The 22,910-nt window shown below is 35.6% G+C and overlaps 1 protein-coding gene across 9 annotated transcripts in view; it reads left to right on the plus strand.

The window, feature by feature from the left end:
* Positions 1-22,910, plus strand: part of LOC139981045 (TNF receptor-associated factor 4-like) — a 78,835-nt gene that overhangs the window by 15,690 nt on the left and 40,235 nt on the right. For 6 of the 9 annotated variants that reach the window (XM_071993162.1, XM_071993165.1, XM_071993169.1 and 3 more), the window contains one exon: positions 17,653-17,704. In XM_071993162.1, coding sequence (XP_071849263.1) covers positions 17,653-17,704 — 52 coding nt within the window. Of the gene's footprint in view, positions 1-9,247; positions 9,283-16,552; positions 16,591-17,358; positions 17,466-17,652; positions 17,705-22,910 lie in introns of those variants that run through there. The other 3 variants (XM_071993168.1, XM_071993167.1, XM_071993163.1) reach the window with 3 other exon arrangements.

Here is a 22,910-nt window from a genome sequence, read left to right on the forward strand (position 1 = left end):
CTGGCCAGGACTCAAACATGCAATCCTTATATATTGTAAGCTTGCAATAACCATGTTAAAGTTCAGATATTTTTACTCTTGTCAAAGGTTGTATTTCTAGAGAGTAAATTTTATTTTTATTTTTTTTTAAGAACATTTTTGTCACAATTTTTTTTATAAAATTTAATCAGGAACTAATCAGTGATGGACCAAGGATTTCCAAAGAAAGATGAGGTGTGTCTACAGGGTCATTGAGGTCATTGCAGGGGGTCTGCTTCTTATTGTTAGAGACCTAAAGTACTGTACCTACAGACTCAACACTTGGTTAACTTCAGTTCTGTTAAAAGTACGGTTATAAATGTGGTATGCAATGCAATCCTTACACAGAACTTTGGGAATGATTTGTGAAGGTTAATTCTGTTTTATTCTGAATTACATAATGATCAAATAATTGCTTAAAACATGGTAGCATACCAAAGGAATTTTTTTCTTCCATGCATGGCTAAAGGTTGGCAACCTCTGTGGTTCGTCTGGTCTGCAACCATATATCCATAAATGGTTATGACTCACACTGTGTATATAATAGCATTGGTCAGTTATACCTCCTAGCTGACATGCTTTGCATTTTTTATATATTTTTTTATTTTGTTTACTTCATATTCTGTGAATTTGTTATCCCATAAATAACATATGGCCTGAATGGACATACCAGGGCAAGGACCGAGCTGCATTCTATTATCCCTGAGTAGAGTAAAATGTCGCACTATGATTTGTTTCTTGGGTGACCCTATGTGTGTGGATGGCCTAAGGAATAAATTGTACCTGGTTTTGAAACACAAGGCAATTAATAAAAAAAATCGTAAGTGTTGTTTTGAAAGTTAATTTTAAAGCAGTTCATTTCATAATCCAGTGAAAGGTATGGAATACTTCTGAATGATTGGTGAGTGTAACCTTTGACCTTGACTGTAGGGATGTTTGTTTATTTGAACACATCTGGTAATGTTGACCTGACTTGGGTATTAACTACTGTCACAATTTTTGTTTCTTTTAAAAATTTCTTTTGGTTGAGAAGTTTTATTACCTGAGGGCAGTCAAAAATAATCTGATGATTATCATAAATAAATGATCCAAGATTAAAGTATCTTTGCTGGTCAAAATAGTTCAAGTTAAAAAAACACTTGGCTTAAATGCCAAAACGAAAAACCTTTGCCAAAATGAAACATGAGGGCAAAAGTTTCAAATTAAAAAGGATACTTATACAGTGCTTCAATTACGTGAAGAAAATCAATTCTTGGTACAGACAGTACAAAACATTATCACCAAAGTTTAAACAAAGTGAAGGAAATATCGTATGAAAATGTCCTTTTAAATTTGGCAGGAAGAGAAAGGGCGTGGTGCCCCAGAAGTGGGGTCGTCGTGCTAAAACATTCCAGTCATTTAGTTTAGGTAGATTATCGTAAAGTGCATACATTATGGACTGATGGTCTATGTGTTAGACTTTAATATGTCTTGATGAACCTCTGATGTTTAAAGGTGTCATTCCTCACAGAAAAAATATGTATTTTAGAGACTACATTAAACCTCCACTGTTAAATGTTAACACCGTTTAAACTGTATTTTGGATGTTCAATTTAAAGTAGCAGTCATCCTGTAAATGAAGTTACTTCAAGTCAACTGTTTTCCTCCTAGCATGTGAGACCCATACTAGGCCTATACTCAATGAATCATCAATATGTTTTTTATGTTACTTACTGCACTTGACACATCCCCTTTAACTTAACTTTCCTCAAATTTCATTTTCTTGAACTTATAAAAGCTTGGTTAGAAAAGGGGAAAAAAAATAGTGTAATCCAATATCCTTGCAAAGCAGACAAGGCAATTCACAGGGGCTCAAGAAAACATGATAGAGGAAATAAGAAAATATTTTACTTAGTGACTTTTTTTTTTTAAGAGCAGATCATGAAAAACTAGTATAATTCTTATTGTTTTGACCTGAAAAGCAAGGGGAATTATAAAAATAAGATAATATTATCTACATCTATATGGCATTGATAGTATCAATATCAATGAAAACGGTGTAAAATTTCCATCGGAGTCTGGTTCTAGGGGTCACATTCAAAGGCTAGTGACCGAGGCTGCTAGTATAAATGTACTGAATATCATGCCTGGGAAGACAATAATAACAGGTGCCTTGAGGACAAAATTTGTTTCAAATCTCTCTTTTTTGACATTTTTTGACATATATATATATATTTTTCGACATATATATAGTATTCCTAGATGTGAAATCTGAATGGTTCAAAGAATATTTAAGGGCTTTGAAAAAAAAAAAAAATTTGCTAGAATTTATTTGTTGATACCAGAATTTTTTTCACTGGTGATGATGATAAAAAGCCGCTCCCAAAATATCTGTGGCTGATTGTGAACTTTAAGAGTTGGAAACTGCAGTAAATAAGAAGCAAGTCTAGACATGTCACAATTGAGATATATATTGGTTATGGTATGATCTACCTTCGGGAAACAGGATTGGAGTTGGGTGGGGGTGGGGGGTGAGGGTGGGGGGTGTGGGCGGAAGATGTTAACAGGTGTATGTAAGCATAGCTATAGTGAGCTACAGAATGCAAGCTATATTTCTTCGTTATCATTCAGTTGATTGTTTCTCCAGAAGACAGTTATTGTTTTTGTTTTATAAGCGATTGCGTATACACCTCAACCACGAGTAAGTAAGTTAGGATATACCAGGTAATTAATTATCCTGAGTAAATATTTGAGTTCATTATGCATGCAGGGATCAGTTTTGTTGTTGTCCCTGTTGGGATTTGTGCCCGCACCTGCTTTTGTCGATGCCTGTCCACATTGCAATAATGAGTACATTTACTCTCAGAAGTGGACATCACCATCAATTTATCAAATGAGCTTCCATTTTTCGACTTGAACAGTGGGGGTATTCAAACCGAGAGGGGCTTTCATCGAAAATGATTACACCCCCTTTGTACCTCTTTTCCGAGAATAAAAGCAGTACAGTGATCCGAGATCAGTGTGATTATATCCTATATATGATTGACATGCAGCTCAATATATACTGCTGGGCCTATAGTCTGCACAGCAGGGGTAATGTGCCTTGTTATGTAATTAAGGGTACTTGAAATCAATTACTCTGCTTTCCCTATAGTATAGGTGTAATTGAACCAATGTGAAATGGGTCAATACCTCACTCAACCTATAAGTGACAATTGGTCCACGTCCTTGGTCTTTCCATATCCCTTAGTGATTCAGGCTCTCTTTAGGGCCTTGGAATAATATAGCAGGTGTAATAGTTTCTAATCACTTTGAGATACAGATTGTATTTGAACAGATGAAAGCTCACCTATGTTCTTGTTACAGATACAGGATTCCTGCGGGGGCTTTATAAATGATTTGATTTTTTCCACTCTTGAGAATGGCACAGAAGAAGTACAGTTTAACACATGATGATCCACTGAATTTATAGCTTAAAGGCAAGACCCCTTGGAGGGAACATGGCACACTCAATAATTTCGCACCAGGCAGCAATTTAATCACCACAGAAGGATGGTCTGATTCCTGTCCCCCACCCTTATACCTCCCCCCCCCACTCTTTCAATTTCAAACCTGAATTGGGGTCCCTGTACGACCATATGAAATTTCCTATTGTTTTTCTGAGTCAAGTCAAGCGATTGATAAGGCACAAATGCAAAGTCACAAAAATGACCAGAATGCTATAAGTAGACTCTTAGAGAAATGAGAGAACTTGTATCAAAGAATATAGGAGAAGCACAAAATTTCATAAAAATCAATACTTTAAATGAGGACCAAATCAGAACCTAAGGTGCATGATGAAATTTTAAGTAAATTTATGAGCGTGCAGACAAACTTACTGACATTCTGTTTTACAGATCGTGTAAGTTCCATGTGATTTTGGTGTGTTTGTATGTGTAAAATAGACAATTGCTTCGGAACCTTGAATCAAGATTTTCTGACTTATTTCTGAACTTTTATGACAATTTATAAATTCTTAAACCCAAAGAGTCAGCTGAGGGTCATCTCCCATATGAAATTAATCTGTTACTGTCTCCCAAGAAGTTGACCTTGAAGAACATCTTCAGTTTCCGTAAATCTGTACATCAGTTATAAACTCATTCCTCCAAAAAAAAGGCTTTTCATAAAAAAAAAACATAATAAAATGATGTCATGAATTACTGATATGACATGATGCTTCTGACCTTATGACTGTCCATGTTACTTAACACTAAAAACCACATGATAGCAGTGTAGGTCATTTGATTGACTCTAATTTTCAAATAATGAACTTAAATTTCAATATGTTACCATTGTTTTTTTTTATTTGGGGGGGGGGGAGCTTTTTACATGCCCAGGACGTGCAGGGCAATAAAATGACGAGGATGGAAGAAAATGTTTTAATTACTTGCTCGTCAATCTCACTTGGGAAAAATTCTTGGAGGCTATTTCTTGATTTGATATCTGATTGCAATCTTGTCCTTGAGTACTGTAATACATACATGTCAGACTTGCACAAATCCAGACTATAATCATTATACCCCTGGTACTCAATAGTAACAAATTATTGCTCTCCTTGGCTTTATTTCCTCTCGTTTTATTGTGTTTTTATTCCCTTTCATTGGAGGTCTCAACTTAAAGAGACAGTCAGTTGGACCAGGGGTGGACTTCATTTCAGGGCATAAATTGCCACCAGCTCAGTAATGCAAGTTTTAAGCTTTACGTCTCACTTTGACCTGTCCAAGGACCCGGAGTCGGTATGGCCGGTAGTTTAATTCTCCTCTGAATAAAGCATCAACAAGCAATGTCCTTTAATGCTACTTATATTATTCATACAGAGCAAGGCATCTGAAATGTCTATTAAACACGGCGGAAGCCAGTGAGCTACTCTAAATGTCATAATATTAATCCTGAACCCTGAATCAGTCAAATGGATGTTTAAAGTACTGCAAGAGTCTGAAATTATTTTAGACCTGACATGAGTTAAGTTTTATTTTTAAAGGTGCTAATTCACTTTAACCATAACCAAGGTTTGTTCAAGTATAAGATAGACAATTTGGCTGAATTAGAACATATCAGTGAAAGTTACTTACTATATCTGCCAGACATATTTCTCGGAGATGCTGCGTCCCTTTTTAAAATGAACCCGACATCAACCAGTCAGTCTGTTCCGAGGATGGTCTGCCTCGGCTATCAATTTGATTTGATGACGTTCAGTTGAAATAGATCAATATTTCTTTAGTTTTGCGCTCTGGTAGTTTTTTGATCTCAGTATATCCATGTGTCTCTCTCTCTATGTTTCAGCTGCCTGCTTTAATTAAATCATAAACGGAAAATCCTCCTGTACTTCTTTGTGTAACTTGTATCTTTTAAATACTCTGAACCCTGAATCATTCAATGGATGCTTAAAGTACTGTAAGAGGCTGAAATTATTTTAGACTTTACATGAGTTTAAGTTTTATTTTTAAAGAAGCTATGGTTCTCAGAAATTCTTCAAAACAATAGTATATATCATGTATTGTAATGTGTGAAGAAAAGACAAAAAAACCCAGGCAAACCAATTTTCAGTTTCTCAATTAAATAAAAATGGGATCACCCCCAAATGGCTATACAGGGGATCACCCCAAATTAAAAGACTTGATAGCTTATCAACTTGATATCCTGAGGTCCAATTGGCCCCAATCCCATTCTTGCTCAATTCTTGCTCATTTGCTCATTTGCTCATTTGAAAATAAAATTTGGTGAGTGTGATGATCAGAAAGTTACAAAACAAATCAAAACTTAAATCTGTAAGTTGCCAAACTAGTGTCCTCATTGAAGATGACTCACAATATGCAAATTTGATAACATAGCAATGAGTTATAGCTCAGGCCCTCTCAAGGTGAGAGATATTTAACTAGTAGTTGTTATAAACTCATTCATCGAAAGGTGCATTATTACACCAAAGACATCAAACAAAAAGCTAAATGGCCAAAAATGACTAAAAACTCTCAAGGTTAACGTTTACAAGAATCAGGTTTTCCCACAGTCGATAGACTGATGACTGTACTGTATGATCAACCAAAACATAATCAAAGTAAGAAGTAATAGTCTATATAGGTTTTATAGCCCACTAAAGAGTTGATCGAAAGCCATTCACACCTCTATTTTAGTTAGACTGCCGGTTTCATTTTTTGATGCTTCGTCGAACATGCCTGTGGTTTTGAGAATATTGATCCCCTCATTGCTTCTAAAGAACCTTAGTCAAACTGTTTATCGCTCACGGTTAGTTCGATCTGGGTTTTATTTTCTCTGTGATGTTTGTAATTCCTACTTGGAGTACGGTATTGATTTAACGTGTTTGTGTGAAGTTTAAAGACCAAAGATGAGCGGTTCCTAACGATTCTCGCAGAAGTGCGGAGAGTCTTCAAGGTAAACAAGCTGTCTTGTATCACATCACAGAGGGAATTGCAATGATAACTTGTGATTGGTCATAGAAAGAATCGCAAGGCTTTAAGTGAGAAATCACATTCTGATCGTATTGGCAAATTAAGTTATCAAAGTACAATTCCATCATATATTTTCCTTGTTTAATTTTTTTTTTTTCAATCTTTCATTTTTTTGTGTCACTTTTTGTAAGAGTACACCGTAAAACCTAGCAAACGTGAATGATTAAAACTGCAAATCTATCCCCTTTGATTATTTTTAAGTTTTTGAAACCTAATATTTAACTAATTTAACCTGTATCTCAAGACGGATCTATCTCTTGCGACAAACTCCTATAAAGGTGAGGACAGCATAAAAAAGTGGCTGGTAGCTACAAGGTACTTCTATGTATATTGGTTACAGTGTCCAGAAGACTTGACCAGAAGTAATTAAGGTTTAAATCAAACTTTTGTTAAAAACTACATTATTTATTGTATATAAAGAAAAGACATATCAGATAAAAATGGACTATGTACAATACTATGGATGCTTTCACCACATCAAAGAGCGGAGGGTGGGCTTTGTGGCCTAAATCTCCCCCTCTGACTAGAAAATCTATATCTGATAGAACCCTAGGAGGTTACTAGAGCAGTGATTGTTATAGTCCTAAGGATTAACATGGATTGTAAGGCTGGATTATGGGCTGAAAATGAATCATCATTAAAGGGTTAAATACTGTAACAACCAGGAACAAGAACCTTTGTTGTATTAATGCCAGTCTGACCCTAATCAAATTAATGGATTTGCCATATGCTGGGAACATGCCAAATAAAATTATCTGTGAAATAGTTTATGATGAATTTCAATCTTCTCAGGGGATTTACGACATCTGGTAATTCAGTTAAGTTGTAAAATTGTGACAGACATTGTAATCTTTGGAAATTAACTTAGTCCTTCAATTGAATTTATTTTGGAGAAAAGGGAGGGATGAGGAAGGAGCATAGGGGGTAGGACATAGGGGGGATGGACAATTCTCAGATCTGAAATTCGATCTCCAAAGAGTAATGATAAATGATGATTCTGACTCAGACAAAATGTTGAACTGTCATTCGTTGGAGATGGTTTTTGGAAATGTGTAGAGTTTAAGAGATTTTGTAGAATTATAGCTCTAACTTATGAAAAATTACAAATGTTGACATTATTGATTTGCATTCTTTTACCTATGTTTCCCTTTTGTAAATCCTTCCAGGATTGTCTCTTTCGCATCCCTGCAGAGATAAATGGCCAAGATATATATTATACAGCCTCACAAACTGTTACTCCTCTCTTTACCTGACCAACATAAAGAAGTCAACCCTGATAAAAATTTGTAAACGCACATTCCTATCCTCTGAAAAAAAATCCTCTACTTGGTTAAATTGATAAATTCTAAAAGGCCAATTTTTGCATTTGATTTCACTGTAGTATTGGAGTTTTTACTAGCAATTTTACCTCTGGAGTATTACTGTCAAGAAAATCACAAAATTTAATTGGTTAAGCTAAGACACCAACCAAGATTTTTTTCACCAAATGAAGGTTAATTTTGAATTCAATCGATGCATAAATTCAATCGATGAATCTCTGAAATCAAGGCATGAATGACTTTGATTTTACAAATTTCCGCCCCTCCTGGACAAGTTTTTCCCGTTCTGTAAATTTGTATGATCTTTAATCTTAAATTCTTGAAATTCACAAATTTTTCCAACTTTTTTTTCCATCATCATTTGATATAAATCTATACTGTACTGATCAACTGCATGGTTGTGGGAGAGTTAAAGTACCATCCAATTATAGTAGAAGAATCGGAAATCGACCAAAATCATCATAAAATGCCGCCTTAAAGGCTTCGGAAGATCCATCAGCTGTTCTATTGTTTGACAATATTTCTTTCTATCCCCAATTTTGTTGGGTAGACCAACAGTAGGAGGTTGGCCTTTAATATCCTTTGCATGGACAATAACAGCTGAAGAGGATAACAACTTGATTTAAGGAACAAGGACAAATTGAAAAGGCAGTGATTACATCTGGTCTTTCAGTCTTGTTATAAACCCTCCATGCAGTGATTTCAGTATTGTGTCAACTAAGAGCCGATTGTCAACAACAGATTCTCTTCAGAAAAAAAAGAAGAAAAATCGAAAGCTATTTCGAAATACTCGAAAGCCCATGCATCCGAAAAGAGGCCTTACTTCAATAGAGTACTCTTCTCTTCACTTGTTTTTTTTTTCGTCTTTTTTTTTTGGCTTTGTAAAATTCCGTCATCGTTACTTTGGTAGGAAAGTGCATTTAGTTGGAGAAATTTTGATTCGACTCTCTCTTGAAGCTGTGTGTTGTGTTTTCTCTTTTGACATACTCAAAAGCTCACAGTGACAAGTTCTATTTCCTATCTGTAAAAGCATTTGGTAATGTTTACTGCAGTAGGTCTATTAAAACAAGCTTGTGTTGTGTGTTTTATGGTCATCTTGTCGGAATGATTTCTTTGTGAAAAAGGAGATTCTGTAAAGAGACAGACTTACAACTCTCAGGATTGATGGATGAGACAAGACAGAAAATGAGTGACTTTTTTGAATATTGATTAATTGAAGTTACAGCTTTTTTGGGCTAAAAATTGACTGCTTACTTTTTGTTTTTCGAGCTGTTTTGAGTGGAGGTGTTTACTTCTTTTTTTTTTTATCTGTGGAGGCATTCAATGGATGCATGTTGTTTTTTGGAGGGATTTTGGCTGGCTGTATTTAATTTGCAGTATTGTGTTATACCTGTGTGCTAGCTACTGTTATTAGTTAAAATCGACGGCAATATATTACAAATGGAGCCACCATGCGATTTGTAAGTATTTATTGAAAGCTTTTGTTTTCGTATATATATATATTTTGTCTTGGTTATTATTGCTGTAAATATTACCGTACGTAGTTTGGAATTTGGAATTTGGAATTTGATTTTTTGACATCTTGTGATATTAAAATGTCACAAGGTACTTCAAATTACTGTCTTTTTATACATATCTTGACTATTTCTAATACAGATATAGATTATACGTCAATTGTACAAAATGTAACCACACCTACAATGTTGTTATGGTTACAGAATATATTATTGTTGGAAGTAATTTGTTGGAATATCCATAAAATTGTGAATTATGACTATTTTGTCAATCTACATCCAATTAAACTAACGGTGGATAAAGGATGTGATAAAGTAAGGGGAACAGGGCCAGGGAATAGAGGGAGGTAGGATCCGAGAAATGGAGGGGGCCAGGGAAAAGAGGGAGGTAAGATCCAGGGAATGGAGGGGTACTAGCCAGGGAAAGGAGGGTGATAGGAACCAGGGAATGGAGGGAGAAAGGCCAGGGAAGGGAGGGAGCCACGGAATGGAAGAGGAGAGGGACCAGGGAATGTAGGGAGTTAAGGGCCAGGGACTGGAGGGGATAGGGACCAGGGAATGGAGGGAGCCAGTATTTTTATTTTACTTCACTCTTCTCTTACCTGTCCCCAAACTACATTGGCACTTTCCTATGTATACTGTTCCTAAGCTACATGGCTGGAATCATTAAAATACAGTTCTATTTGATATTGTACAGAAATCTGATTCCAATTTGTTCACAAAGTTCTTTTAAATCGCGGAATACCCAAGAACACACACACAGTCTCTCTCCCTCTGTCTCTGAAACATCTTTACCATACCCTCTCCAAAATTCCAGATTATAAGATGGTTTTCAAAGTAATTTTTCAAAGCTAATGGAAGAGTCGAGGACAGCCAATCAACCTGGTTTTGCTACTAACTTTAACGCTCATTTACGTGAAAAATTGTCATGGTAACTTAATTCATTTGCTGCTCTTGTCCTTCAAAATGAGTGAGTTTTGTAAACTCAAATTGATTACACAAAATAACTCAATGATTGGCATAATTTGGAAATCCTGAGGGAAATTGGGAAAAAAGTTAATAAAGCTTTGTGAGGAAGATGTTGTTTGAAAATGAAGTAAAATAGCAAGATACAGAAAGGTGGGGGGAGGGGGGGGGGTGAAACAAAAGAATGTTTGGAAAAGAGTTTGAATTCAACTGTGATGAATGATTTGACATTTGAAGCATCAATTTCCAATTGCTCATCAAGCGCTAGCAATTTATCCAAGACAAAGTCACCCCAATACAAGAATGAGGGCATATAAATTATCTGGTAACGCATTTAGTTCTATGGTATGCAAAATGGTGAAGTTGCTATTACACATTGCAAGTGCATTAAGATGAATAACAGGTTTTGGTTCCTTGCCAGAGGCATAATGAATCTATGCGATGGTGTGTGTGTGTGTATGTACATACTGTGTGTGTGTGTATGTATGTATGTATGTATGTGACACTCGCTTATAAACACGGTAACTCAAAAAGTTAATGGTAGATTTACTTCATACTTGGTTTGTGGATCTGTCTTATTGAGTACAAGAATGGTCATTTGCTCTACATTAGTCAGATAATTACAGTATTTTTAATTTTGAGCAAATTGTATGGCAAGGAGTCACAAAGCTAACTGGCTTTCTGGTTATACACTAAAGGATACTATTTTCAGCATTCAGTGAAAACGAGTTAATTCGTAAACCCCACAAAACTGCTTCAACAAAATGTGAACAGAAATTTATCGACAGGGAGTGACAGACCAATATGTTTCACGAGGAATCATTTATCCAGTACCCAGTACCCAATATGAGCAAAATGCTATAAAGTTACGGTACGAAGATGTATAGTAATTTTGTACACAGGAACCATAGCACTTTGTGAGAGAGACAGTTCGGAGCCTGCAGAACTGCTACACAAATTTTTTTTTTTGGGGGGGGGGAGTTTTGGGGGGCTTGGTACCAGCAGCCTTCCTGCCCATGGCCAAAGGATTGGGGAGGGAGTTTTGGGGGGCTTGGTACCAGCAGCCTTACCTGCCCATGGCCAAAGGATAAAGGGCCCTACAAGAGTTTATGAGTATTTAATCAAAACATACCCTCTTGGAGTACCATATTTTTTTACTGAAATTAAAGAATTCAATCGATTCTAATGTTTTATTCACTGCAGTCGTCATATTTGGCACATTTATAGCATTTAATGAGACTTCAGTATAAAATATTATTACCCAAGAAATGTTGAAAAAAATTCCTCCATCATCAAAACTTTTATTCCGAGTTCCCTCCTTCCTTCCATGTTTATGCATACCAGACAGCAGTATAGGTCCATCTAGCCTTTTGTTCCAATAATTTATCTCTTCCTTATCTCCACTCATGTGACTAATTAATTTCCTTGATTAATTCATCGCCAGATTTATCAGGGAGAAAAAAAAAGACAGGAAACAGAAAGACAAAGAAAAGGAAGTTAGATAAAACATTTTAACCAAATAAGGCGATTAAACGCAAGATCTTATCCTGAAATTGGAAATCTAGTTAAGCATGCCTTCCTGAGTTTTATCTCTGCAGCCAGACTTTATCTACGGAGGTGACTGGATTAATCGGCAGAGGTGGTCCAACATGCAGCCGGGTGTGAAACTGTTTTCAACATTTTTTCTCCCCAGGGTCCTAGAATGAGTTCATGGTGTCTTTTTCCCCAGAGGGGGAAAGTGTTGGAACAAAAAAGACCCAGATTGGCAGGCACTTGAATGACTCGAGTAGGATTCTTGCATACTTAATAGGATTCTGTCCGACTTAAAAAAGAGCTCTCTGAAAATGTAGAAATATATCTCGTAAATCGTCAAGAGGGCAGATTTGGTTAAAATCCGTGAGAATAAATTGCGATCGGTTTGAAACTTGAAGATGACAGAATTTCAAAGGAATCTGGTATGCGGAGGGGTGGAATTTGAATAGTACAGTATGAGTCACAGCCGAGGTGAACCGGTGTTCTCTAAATCTCACCAAGACTGAAATATCTCTCTGGACTGCTGAAATTGCTGTGGTGAAAATAAGTAATCTGTTGGCATGAGACTTTGTCGCAGTCAGAGTAATAATATGACAGCCTATTCCTAAATATTTAAATAGGGAATTGGGTCGTGAGATTAGGGAATTGTAACCAAATTGTCAGTCTGTCATTGTTTTTCGGAAGTGAACGAAAAACCTAAAAACTTAACATGCTGTCAAAAGTCATTCTTTTAGGTAGTGTTTTGCGTTGAGTCATTTGTGTTATACCAATCATTAGCTGTAGTATGTTTGTCCGTAAGACAGTTTGGCGATTATTTTTGACAAAAAAGAAAAATTAATAAGTAAATAAAGAAACTTAAGGGAAGAAGGAATGAATGGATGGATGGACTAGAGTTGGAAAAGAGTTGATAAGGACACAAGTTGGACAAGGACAAGAGACATGGACAAGAGTTACAGAGTTGTTAACAATTAACTAATTCATAATCATGGATGTTAAATAAGAATCTAAGCGACTGACTTCGGTCAGCTTGCTGCTTTGATAAGCCAATGAGACTTCTTTGCGAGTTCCTGCTTGCAGGAGGATCTAAAATACATACATACATACATACAAACGAACAGAAAAATTCTGCACACATGAACGTACATTGCAGCCAGTGATGCATGCTTTACATTGCTGTGCTGTTGCTGTTACATGTTAGAAAGGTATAAGAAAACTGATGTGAAATAAAGGTTGATTCATCGGCTTGAAAAATTAAGCTAACAGCTAGCTGCCACCATTTTGAACGTAAGCACGCTCAATCAAACAAACTTTTGGCAAATGGGAGGGGGACCTTTCAGACCTAACCCCCAGAATGTGGAATAGAAAGTAGTGCAACAGACTGGACCCCCTGTTTCTTCTCAAGTCTGGCTAAAACTCCTTATTTAAACACATTAAATCCCTTCTATCGAAAAAAAATGCATGTTTGCTAATATAGTTTATCAACAATGGAAGTATATATTACCCAATATTTCCCTCTTTGAACCATTTGTCTGCATCATTATTAACAGTATGTAATCTAAAAATTTTATGTCCCAGTAATTTTAAGGTGATAAGTCCTTCAACTGGTTTCATATGCAAATTATAAATAAGTCATATTCCAACCAATTTCTTAATAAATTTTCAGGTTAAATATTTTGTCCCCTTTAACTGTCAAGTTGAAATACATTAATTAGAATATAATACATGTAGCTGATGAAGAGCTTCTATTGTCATCTCAGCAAAACTATGAGAAGATGTTAATCTGTCACTTGAGTCAGGTGTATTTGTAGACATGAGTAAGGTTTATTTTTAGACATTTATCATATTGTAGCGTGAAAGTGTTAGTAGCTGTTGGGAAGATTTTTACCCCTTTAACTGTCAAGTTCAAATACAATATTTATATTTATTTTTATTTTCAAGTTCAAATACATTAATTAGACTATAATACTTGTAGCTGATGAAGCTTCTATTGTCATCTTAGCAAAACTATGAGAAGAGGTTAAACTGTCACTTGAGTCAGGTGTATTTTTAAACATGAGTAAGGTTTATTTATAGACATTTATCATATTGTAGCGTGAAAGTGTTAGTAGCTGTTGGGAAGATTTTTCCCCCTTTAACTGTCAAGTTCAAATACATTAATTAGACTATAATACATGTAGCTGATGAAGCTACTATTGTCATCTTAGAAAATCTATGAGAAGAGGTAAATCTGTCATTTGAGTCAGGTGTATTTTTAAACATGAGTAAGGTTTATTTATAGACATTTATCATATTGTAGCGTGAAAGTGTTAGTAGCTGTTGGGAAGATTTTTACCCCTTTAACTGTCAAGTTCAAATACAATTTTTATTTTTATTTTTATTTTGAAGTTCAAATACATTAATTAGACTATAATACTTGTAGCTGATGAAGCTACTATTGTCATCTTAGAAAATCTATGAGAAGAGGTTAATCTGTCACTTGAGTCAGGTGGATTTTTAGACATGAGTAAGGTTTATTTTTAAACATTTATCATACTGTAGCGTGAAAGTGTTAGTAGCTGTTGGGAAGACTTTCACCAACTGTATTTGCAGTGCTGATCACCGGGCCTAATCATTTCTCACTGTCCTGTGCTGAATTGGGCGGTGTCATGTCAATTATTTCGCACAATTAGGAAGCCCAGGGGAGGCTGCATCTCCCAGGGTATAACCATGGGTTCACAAGGCGTTGGAAATAAACATGTGTATTTGCCTAGAGCTATAAGTAACTTATACACACTGTTGGGAGAATGGCTGATCAAATTATGAAAACATTCTGCCATTTTGATTGACAAGTGAAAAATGTCTTAATCAATTATGATTTGGAGGGCATTTATGTATAGACAGATGAATTGTAGAAGTGTCTGGTTTAATACTTCTGTAGTTGAATGATTAGAGTTTGTAGATAGATCATGTACATAAAATTAATGGCTATTCTGTCAAATTGAGATTGGCATAGTAGACTATTTGGGAGATTGGTATAGTAGACTGTTTGGAAGATTGGCATAGTAGCCTATTTGGGAGATTGGCACAGTAGACATTTTGGAGATTGGCATAATAGACTATTGGGAGATTGGTAGCATGGTAGATGGTTCATTGTAGTACATTGGTAACAAATAGTAAGAGTAACAAATCCCAAACTTGGAATTTTGAAAGTAATTGCTTTTACATGTGGTTTAATGGTTTATATTACTATGACATTACATTATTCAATGTCGACAAAACGTAGAGGATTAAATCAAATTCAGTTATTAATCATTCGATTACATTTATTTGGTGAAAAACATAGAACGATATCTTTGTTTGGTTAATTGCAATCATATTTTAACAAAAACAAATTGTCCTTGGAAAATTATTTTGACCAAAATCAAAATGCTAGTTAAGTCAAGTAAAACACCATTTGAATTATTCCTCTTTCCTCCCTCCCTCCTCCCTCTCCAACATCCCCTCCCCCCCCCCATATAATGCCCTACGGATGCCCAAATGTGTCATATATGTTTTCAAATATATATATACTCACTGGAAACAGAACAGACAAAGAACCGAACAAAGCCTCAACGTTGTTTATCTCTGATCTAGCTGTGCGATGAAATATTTTAATAATAATAATATTTGGATAAAAGTTCCTTTATATTATGCCTTTCTGTTACTTTCCTTTTGTATGAATCCATTAATAAATGCTTCACCAAGTCCCATACCCTTATCTTTGATCACAACTCTGATTGGGAGTATGTAAAGCATAAATTAATCAATCCTCCTCCATCCCCCCCCCCCATTCAGTATTATAATTACACATCATTTCAAGGGATTCTATACAAATACAACCATAATGTGTAAAGTTTTATGGGAGAAGGTGATAAAACATAACAATAGGATGAATGTAGATATGTTTACACAACTGCCAAGCTGCCCGTTTCCATTCAAATGGAGTAGAGAAAAACTTGGAATAGTGCCTGTAAATTTATAGCTTTGTCTGCATGGAATCTCTGGTTTTCCATATCAGTTTTATAAACCCATAAAATTGGTGGATAAATATGTTTGATAGTAAAAACTGCTTTAAAATGAATAATATTTTTGGATCTTTTGCAATAGTCCCTACTACAAATATTTTGAAAGCTGTCAGAACCATTTTGTTATATATAGGCTGTGGTTATTTTCCAGAGGATGTTATAAATTTTGCTGTAAACTTTATGATATGGTCCATGTCTTTAGAAATGTCAAATGTTTTTTAGGGGGTTCTGTGGTAGCATATCTCTTCTGTTGTTGAAGCCTGTTCTTTGTTATGATTTGTAAAGTAGTGACTTTTCTAAGCCTGTTTATCTATATTGGTGGTCATGTGGCCATTATGTAGGGAACTTTAACAAAAACATTTTGTGGCTTAGCTTGCTTTTGATAAAGTCAGAAAGTTTTTGTCAGACCACAACTTTTTGTAAAACCATACTGTACATGGAAAGCTGGCCCTGGGGCAAAAACTATGGTGTAATATCTTGAATGTGTGCTTAATTATGATTGGCCAATTAAAAGGTTGATGCACTATGTAGATTGACCACGTGGATTATTTCACATAGGGAATGTGTCAAAATGAGTAGGGTGAAAAGCAAAGGTTTACAGACAGACAGATTAAAGTTGATATTAGTTGTGGCAGCAATATGGCTCTGTAGGATCTCAGAGGTATTAAACAGTCTACAGTAGTTATGACATGTGTTCCTTGTTGGACTGCAGGTACTACCAGTTTATTCTTCCATATTTTTCAGTTAAAATGTGTTTTTTTTTTATTACTGGTGTGCATTTATTTTTTTCTATAAATTTTTAAATTGCCTTGTATGCTCTAATTCTATTTTAAGACTGCTTTTCATGAAGTTTATCGTTTTTATTTCTGTTTTTTTTCTGCATTATTATCATCGTCATCTTTAATTATAATTTTTTTTATCATTAGTATCATCATTATGAACAATTTAAGACTGCTTAACTTTAGGTCTTTAATGGAATCTTTCTAAAATTAGTTGAAATTTATTCCAAACAGCATTTAATACTAGGATGTACTGTATATATATATGACATAGCGTCTCATCTCAATGATCAGAGACAAATATACATGATTGATGTAACTGTTATCAAGCTAATGTTATTTGTTCCTACCAAATGCCAGTAGTAAATTGTTCAGTTTTGCCCCTGTGATATCTATGTTTAGTAAATGTCCACATAATTATCATACAAGGAATTTACACAGCAACATCTGATGGTACAGTAGTTTCAATGTTACAAAAAATTAGGCCAAAACGTTCTATCAATATAGCCATAAATGTGTCCTATCGTAGAACAGTATAATGTAGTAGTTCTGTTTTCTGCTGCAAAGATGATTATTGCTGCTGGCAATTAAGATGCTTCATTAATGTCAGTGAATGCCGTGGTGTATTACGGCATTAATGAACAGTACAGTTTGAAGGCCATGTACATTAAGGGTAATTGTACTTTCATGTACTGACTGTTGTTTGTGCATGTAGCATGAACCTAAACCACAGTCAGTGTTCAACAGCCGAGCATCACCCTGACAGAGATATTACATACCCTATCGCATATCCTATCGCAACGCACAGGTATGTATCTCAGGGACCATAGGGGGGGGGGTGATGGTTAGAGGGGAAGTGTTATAGTGGGATAAAATGTCATTCAGATACTTGGCACTTTTAGTGAGGTCTATAAATTTTTTATTATTTTTGTTGTTGAGCTTCAATTCTCACCGCAACATATTTAAAATATTTTCTTTTTCTTTTAATTTGACAGTGTCGGTATCTTCAAGTGTCCAGAGGATGATTTGCCATTAGATTATGCCAAGGTAAGAATTAATATTTAATATTTTCAGGGACGTCTGCATGCATGTTCATTCTTCTTGCTAATTACTGTACTTGTCTCTGTATAATGGTAATACTCTAGAAAGATATCCATCAGTTGCCGTGCAGTCTCAAGGCTTAAATCATCACACGTATGTAAACTGTACCTCATATCGCAATAAACAGCCATTCACAGATTGGTCCTTATCTTCGTGTACTTAGAAATGAGACAATACTGTTAAGTATAACATAAGCAAAAAACATAAGATGCTGACACTATTGGGTGGTAGAATGAGAAGGAAGGGCATTGACTGAAAAGGTCGGTTATAGAGGGCGCACAGTGTTAAAATGTTACCTGTTCATTCTAGGCACGGCCGAACTAGAGTGTTCAAAAGTCTACTTTAAGACCCATCTTTTCACTTGTTCTTTTGTAAATTAGTCTGCTTTTTTTGTAAAGCGCCTTGAGCAGTGACTTTGGTCTACTGATTTGGCGCTATATAAGTCTCATTTATTATTATTATTATTATTATTAAGGTTGTGGGGAGACAGGCAAGCTTGTCACTCGTAAATATCCAGACCAGTAAGTTTGGCGATCTCATTGTTATAAACAGCCGTTCATGGATTGGTCCTAAATCTTCATGTACTTGTATAACATTAGGTACACAACAAAAGTAATGTTTAGTAAACAGGGTACATTAACAGAAGGATACAGAAATACAGTATGATTGGACAGAGAAGAAAATAACAAAATATGAATAAATTTTCATGTTAATTATAATAATCCTAACAGAGTCATGACATCACAGAAAAATGACAGCTCTGATACAAGATATCTATACAAGGATTCTCCCAAATTGAATCAAGATTTCTCTGAACTGTTTTTACAAAGATTTTTGTCATATTAGCTAAAGATGATATTTAGGTTTGTGTGCCCTTGAGGCTTGAAAGCTTAATCAATTTTTTTCTCGCTGGTCTAGAAAATGCAAGACAACCTCAGAAGGCTCTTGAAATAACCAAAAATGAGTAAACTCTTCTGAGTTTAACAACATGCAGTCTTTTTTTGTCGTAGACTGCCACCATTAAAAAGTTCACTTCGTTAAAAGAAAAAGTGCAAGTATTTCTCTACCCCCCTCTTGCCTAGCCCCTCTTGCTCCATTTCATGTCCTTGAATTTGTTGCATAACGATGATTCATGAGTGCGACAGTTTAAAGCAAATTGTAAAACACTTGAGTGTTTTTTTCGGAGGTGCACATAGATCAGAGATGTACCTCCTCGAGTCTGTCGGTACACGGGAGCAGCAGATTTATACCTAGAACATGGTTTGGTGCAACATCTGATTGATAAGCTCAATAAACATTGACTCACATCCCGTGACAATATTCGTTACGGACGGAAACCTTTGAGACGGGGGGAAGAGAGGTACAAAGATGATGCCACTCGCCGGAAGGATACCAGCGACTCGAAACCGGTTTGAATTAGTCGTGTTTGATGAATAAGGAACGCAAGGATGGTTATTTGCACTGTGTTTGAACATGTCACTCGAAGAGGAATGTACGTCCGTCAGTGCGTCTCGATTCGTCCAAACGGTTTTTAAAGGATGCGCACTCTCCACTTCTTAATTAGTCGTAAAAGTTGATTGGCAAACTGCGAAACATTGAAGAGGGAAGACGATGCTAGGAAATTAAGACCCCTCGTCGTGATGGATGAACATGGTCGAGCGGCGCCTAGTCGGTTAGCTTAACGATGACTCACCACAGAACAGGTGCTCAAACTTTAATTGGTAGTTTTTTTGCCGTTCAAACTTTTTCATCAAGTTTTATCTTTTGGGTATAGCCCAGGTAGAGGCCCCTTGGATTGATAGTTCTTTTAGATAATTACTGGGGTCTTCGTGTCAAGAGCTGATCAAGGAGATCACGTAGACAGACCTGTATGTCCTTCAATGTTTCTGGTATGTACATGCAGGCGAGCCGACGCCGGCCTCGTGGAATGAGTCACATACATACACACCTCCACCGAGTTTGTAAGTTATTCACTTATTTGTCAAAATTGACACCTCGTAGGTGAGAGACCATTGGCTGAGGCCTGAGTTTTTTAATTTGATTTTTAAACAATGTTTCTTTGCAATCTATCACAAAATGAATGTTAAAAGCTTTCGATATAAAGTAAGACTTCATTGTCATGCACTGGTTAATTTTTTAGTATATATATCGTATATAAAGAAATGGTGTGTATTTCATGATTTTAATACATGGATAGGAGTATACCGTCAAAGATAAATTAATACAAGACTGGAAAAATTCTTCTTTTTTGTAATGTGGGTTGGGTTTTATTGATAAATCAATATTTTGACCGAGCAATGTAAAATTATGTACTCCTAATTTAATGATACTTACAACTCCAAGTTTAACACACACACACGCATGCACACCTAAACAAAAAAAGCTGGCTCCCATTAATGTACCTTTGATGTTGTAGTGTTTAATTTAATTTTGATAGTTCAGTTGAACTGTAAAACACCTCATGTCATCAGATCCTGGTGGGAAATTGTTGGTGGCTGAACTGATTTTGTTTTCAGAAGCTTAATCTCTTCTTTACTGTTGTGATATAATACCATTAAAGCGTAATTACAATACAAGATGAATATTTATAGTTATGCTAATGTGGTCGAGCTAGGTCAGGAGATATTAAAACAATTCAGGCCATTACAAAGTGCTATTTCTGAAGAAATTGTGTTGTTTCTCCATAATGTTGTCTTCACTATGCTCTTACCATCTTGCTGATTGCCATGCACAGTGACCCGAGGGGGGAGGGGAGTTCATTCTAGGCACGGTAGAATGAGGTGCTAAGGTTGTGGGGAGACAGGTAAGCGAGTAATGAAGTCAATGTGGGTTAACTGGAAGCTGGTATGTTAAATGAAAGCCCTACCAAAAGGGGGTGGAGCTTAACTGTACTTTTATGAGAGCCAACTTTAACTAGTACTGTAGCCTCTGTGGAATCAATGTCCAACTGCTTACATGTTTTCTGTGTTTAATATGCATATTCATATCTGCCTGTTATAATAATTAACAGTGTTCATGCATTTGTCCTCCTTGGCAACTTGTGTGTTTTTTGAGTCATGTGACCACAAACATTAACACCCATGAAAAATGATAGCATGATCTAAATTAAATTACGTTGTGGCCGACCTATTTAATGAAGTGACGCGCCAATCGGGGGGTGCCTTTCTCGTTAAGTGTCCGTAATTAATATGACCCATTGTTGCATCAAGTCACATTAATATACTTCCAATTGATTTATAATTACAAACCTTTTTGACTCCCTTACTTTAGCTCTTTAAAATTGACATTATTAAGTTTGCTATTTCTGAAGAAGCTCAAATTTCATTTTACAGACTGCAAAGTCTTTATCTTAATTAGTTTCTGACTATCTTCAGAACCCCAAAGGGCCTGTAGACTGATTCCATGCTGGGTATTGGTGTCTGGCAAATCTAGAGTTCCAAAATATAGTCAATCTTCAAAAGATATTGGTTGAGTAAATATTGGCTCAATTTGTTTAATTTTTCTTCTAATCAGGATTTTACAGTCTTTGATGGGAATATTAAGCTTTGAAAATTATGTTTGTACAATATTTAATTTGCTGGACAAGCTTTCCTTCCTGGGATGTGGAAATTGGAAATAAAAATTAAGGGTTCGGTGATGCAAACACTGATCTAGAGTTTAATGAGATTGCCATCATTCAGGGGACGAAGCCAATTCAACTTGTATTCTTTTAGTAAGAGAAGTTCAAATAGAAATTCTTATCAGTCTTTATCAGGGTTTAATCTGTGATTGTTTTCCCAAAGTAGCAGTTTAAGTTTGCAAAATTAGTCATTCAACTTCGGCTTGTAGCTGGCTTTGTGTCTGTATGTCTGTAAATCTGTCTGTCTCTCCTTTCTCTGTAGGGAAGTCAATATATAGTGAATATATAGCTTAGAGATGAACAGCCTGTAACTTTTTTTGTGGCATTTTCATAGGGCAGTATCAAATCTTTAGATGACATCTTAAAGGAATTTTTTGAGAACGAGTCTGGAATCACTAAATTTCAAAAGTGAAGACCTTTAGTCCATCACTTGACTCAGGGAAACTACTGGTAACGACTTGACTCGGACACCATAAAATGTAGCAAAAGGGTTTAATACATCTCTAGTTGGGGTTTGATCAATTTTATGACTTGATGCTAACCTTCTCATGACATTGTAGGTGACATCAAGCTGATGGTATATCTTGTGTTGTTACTATTTGTCACTCTTAGACTTAAGTACATGTGCCCAGCAGGGATAATGTTTTCTATAGTACTGTAGTGCTTTCATATGTTCCACTTCACAGCATTCGTATACTGACAGTATGAGCAGTATGATCCTGTTTCTATTGTATATATAGGTTAGGAACTGTTCATACTGTCAATACAAGTTCTTTGAAACATGATATGGAAGGGCACAGTATAGAGAGAGGCATGAATATGTTAATAGCATATATATTCATTTTTATTAAATACTTATTCATCTATGTATAGATCAATATATGCTAAGCTGCTTCTATGATCAGTAGTGAGCTCTTGTATCAATTTAGTACAAAGTGTTTGACAAATTTTGATGTAATTGTCTATATTTTATGGTTTAATTGTAAAGGGCCATATTAAGCTATGAGTCCTGGGTGTTCTTATAGAGCATCTTAATAACAATAATAATACTAAAAACTTTATACCATTCTGATATAGGGCAACACACGTCCAAGTCTCACTTTGCTAAACGAATAATTAAAAGAAGACTGCAGCTAAAGACTGCAGACGGACAGAAATTTAACTATAACATTGAGAATAGATCAGACTTAAAGTAGTAATGCTTAAAAATTTGGACGTAAGTCAGGTTTTTTTAAAAACTCGGGAAGGCAGATTGTTACACAGAAAGTTGGAAGAAAACTGAAAATGACCATTTATAAGACTTTTTATGACTCTTTCATCTCTTCTCATGTAAACAGTGTCAGTAACTGGGTACGTCAGACTTGACTAAGCTTTATCTTTTTCAATCACCGTGCGGTCTGTTGGTATTACAGCTTTACATCCAAGTAGGCTATTGCGGTTGTCATGACTCAATGATCCATATATCATAAATGTCATATTAAAAATGTGCAATCAGGGTTATGTGAGACATAGTTCAACCTATATATATGTGTA

This window comes from Apostichopus japonicus, chromosome 15 (assembly GCF_037975245.1).
Source record: "Apostichopus japonicus isolate 1M-3 chromosome 15, ASM3797524v1, whole genome shotgun sequence".
Lineage (NCBI taxonomy): Eukaryota > Metazoa > Echinodermata > Holothuroidea > Aspidochirotida > Stichopodidae > Apostichopus > Apostichopus japonicus.